Raw genomic sequence first — 2,927 nt, 5'->3', positions numbered from 1 at the left:
ACGAAACTGGACATAGTCTTTTGGTTCTCCGTTCTCTAAATGGTCCGCTAATGATCGTAAATGATCTCCAATGGCTCTTAAATCAATATCCATAAATAAACCTTACAACTGTGGATAAACCATGGATGTATAAAGATAAGGGCTAAACAGTAAAGCTCCTGCATTCGAATCAGCGCGGTTATCCAGGCGTTAGTAGTAGAGCCCTCTGCCAGAAATGATCACACACTCCTGTAACCAATCCTGCTTCAGACTGAGGTTAGGACCGCCCACCTCATTAGCATACGGACACATAAATACATAAATAAATAAATGTATGTTGCGTAAATGTAGAAATAAATGAAAGATATATAATAACGTGTGTTCTGTTTTATTTTCGACTTTTATTTATTTATTTATACATTGATGTATTTATTTCCATATTTATTTATGCATTTATTTATGCATTTATTCTTTTATTTATTTATTTGTGTATTCATTTCAACATTTATTTATTTCTGTATTTATTTCGTCATTTATTTATTCCTGTATTTATTTATTCCTGTATTTATTTATTTATTTACGTATTTATTTATTTATTCCTGTATTTCTTCATACATTTATTTATTTATACTTAAGTCATGTTCCGTCCTCCATAAGCGGCCAGGTAAAGGTTATCATTTGGTTAAACTGACTTTTGAATCAGATCTGCTGACAGAATGAAATGTTGAAATGTGTCAAATTAGCTAAAGTGTGAACACCTGCCCAGGTTGCCAGAGGGCGGAGTTCCCAAGCTGATTCCAATGACTTCATCAGTGCGATGATTGGTCAGCTCATGCACCGACACTTTAAAAGGACCACTGTCTTTGCAGCAGTCATGAATCTGAAATAATAGATTATCTTTGTATTTGCTGCACACTGCTTACAGACTGTTTGGTTTCAGTTTTACAACAAAAATGTATTTTGGATTGTGTGTGAGGTAAGATATTCTTATTTTGGCAGATTTCTTATATTTATTCTACTTTACTGTTTTTGGTTGGCTCATGTTTATTTCCTCTTTTCTTAGAGTTATTGTGATCTCACTCTTGATTTTTGGGCAGCAAGCAAAGGGTAAGGATTTTTGGTTCACAAGCTGCAATTGAAATGTACAATTTTCCTATAAGGCTGTCTTTTAAAAAATGTGTTCTCCTTTTAGCACTCAGCTACAGAAGTGGAGGCTCCAGTGGCATTACACCTCACTTTGATTTTTCAAGAAGCCTTAAACCCGATTCCACTTCCAGTGATGATAGTTCAGAACAGCCTGAGAGGGTTTTGGGTAGTTATTCACCCTTTCATGCTGATGGGGCTTTATCTGAGACTCTGAAGCCAGCTGCTGCACCAAGTGCAGGAGGTTATAGTGGCTCTCATGGAAGGCAAGTAGATGGTTACAGTCCTGAGGGAAGTGTTTCTAGTTACGGGCCAAGCCAACCAATAATTCGTAAGCCAAACCAACTACCTCAAGCTAACCCTAGTGCAAATGGTGTCATTCCAAGCAAAGCTGCCCCGTGGGCTTTCCCTTTGTCCCATAATCCAAACTCTTTTCAGTCTGGTATTGCTTCAAGTTATGCAATTGTGATGCACTCTGGTCCCTACTCCAAGCCCCAGAAGCCCAAAAACCTTCCAAAGCCCCAGCAGGCCGGTTACAAGCCTAAGCCCCACCAGCCCAAACCTCAGCAGGCCGCCAACCCTTCAAATCCCCAGCAGTCTTGGTACCAGCCCAAACCCCAGCAGACCAAGCCCAACCAGCCCTCCTACCCTTCAAATCCTCAGCAGGCCAAGCCCTACCAGCATTCAAATCCTCAGCAGGCCAAGCCCTACCAGCCTTCAAATCCTCAGCAGGCCAAGCCCTACCAGCCTTCAAATCCTCAGCAGGCCAAGCCCTACCAGCCTTCATACCCTTCAAATCCTCAGCAGGCCAAGCCCTACCAGCCTGCCTACCCTTTGAATCCCCAGCGGGCTACGAACACTTCAAATCCCTTGCAGTCTAGGTACCGGTCAAAACCCCAGCAGCGTTCCTACCCTTCAAATCCCCAACAGGCCAAGCCTCAGCAGGCTGAACCCCTGCAAGGGGTGCTCCAAAGTAAAGCTGGCATGTGGTACTTTCCTTCCGAAGGAAGTGTTTCTTCTGGCTCTAATGTGCAGGCCAAGCCCTACCAGCCAGCAAACCCTTTGAATCCCCAGCCGGCTACCAACCCTTCAAGTTCCCTGCAGTCTTGGTACCAGCCCAAACCCCAACATCCTGCCTACCCTTCGAATCCTCAGCAGGCCAAGCCCTACCGGCCTTCATACCCTTCGAATCCTCAGCAGGCCAAGCCCTACCAGCCTGCCTACCATTCAAATCCCCTGCAGTCTAGGTACCGGCCAAAACCCCAGCAGCCTTCCTACCCTTCAAATCCCTTGCAGTCTAGGTAAGAGCCCAAACCCCAGCTTCCTGCCTACCCTTCAAATCCTCAGCAGGCCAAGCCCTACCAGTCTTCCTACCCGTCGAATCCCCAGCAGGCCAAGCCCTACCAGCCCGCCTACCCTTCAAACCCTCAGCAGGCCAAACCCCTGCAATGGGTGCTCCAAATTAAAGCTGGCATGTGGGACTTTCTTTCCCAAGGAAGTGTTGCTTCTGGCTCTAATGTGCAGCCCACTGACTCAAACTCGCACTTCAATGTTGACCCAAGAAGTTTGAGAGAAATTCCAATGCCATTCCCGTACAAGCCCAGGTGGCCGCAGCAACTGGTGCCAGTGTAGAACAGACATAATTGACCTTCCTAACTGTAAGTTGGTTTAACTTAAAGATTGCTACAATGAAGTAAGGGAAATGCTTTGCAAATGTTCTAATTGTATTTTCTGTTGTCAGGTTCCTGAACTTGCCTGGAAGAAGTATGAACTGGCATCAACTTTGAATTTAATAAAATACTTGG

The 2,927-nt window shown here is 44.4% G+C and overlaps 1 protein-coding gene across 1 annotated transcript; it reads left to right on the top strand.

The window, feature by feature from the left end:
- The first annotated feature begins 775 nt into the window (after positions 1-775).
- On the top strand, positions 776-2,927 carry LOC117534325 (DNA-directed RNA polymerase II subunit RPB1-like). The gene is made up of 3 exons (XM_034198520.1): positions 776-1,086; positions 1,172-2,780; positions 2,864-2,927. The coding sequence occupies exons 1-2, from the start codon at positions 1,020-1,022 to the stop codon at positions 2,425-2,427; spliced, it is 1,323 nt and encodes a 440-aa protein (XP_034054411.1). The 5' UTR covers positions 776-1,019; the 3' UTR covers positions 2,428-2,780; positions 2,864-2,927.

The sequence above is a fragment of the Gymnodraco acuticeps genome, unplaced genomic scaffold, assembly GCF_902827175.1.
Source record: "Gymnodraco acuticeps unplaced genomic scaffold, fGymAcu1.1, whole genome shotgun sequence".
In the NCBI taxonomy this organism is placed as follows: Eukaryota; Metazoa; Chordata; class Actinopteri; order Perciformes; family Bathydraconidae; genus Gymnodraco; species Gymnodraco acuticeps.
Note: the sequence above shows the minus strand (reverse complement) of the source record. Positions and strands in the feature narration are given on the sequence as shown.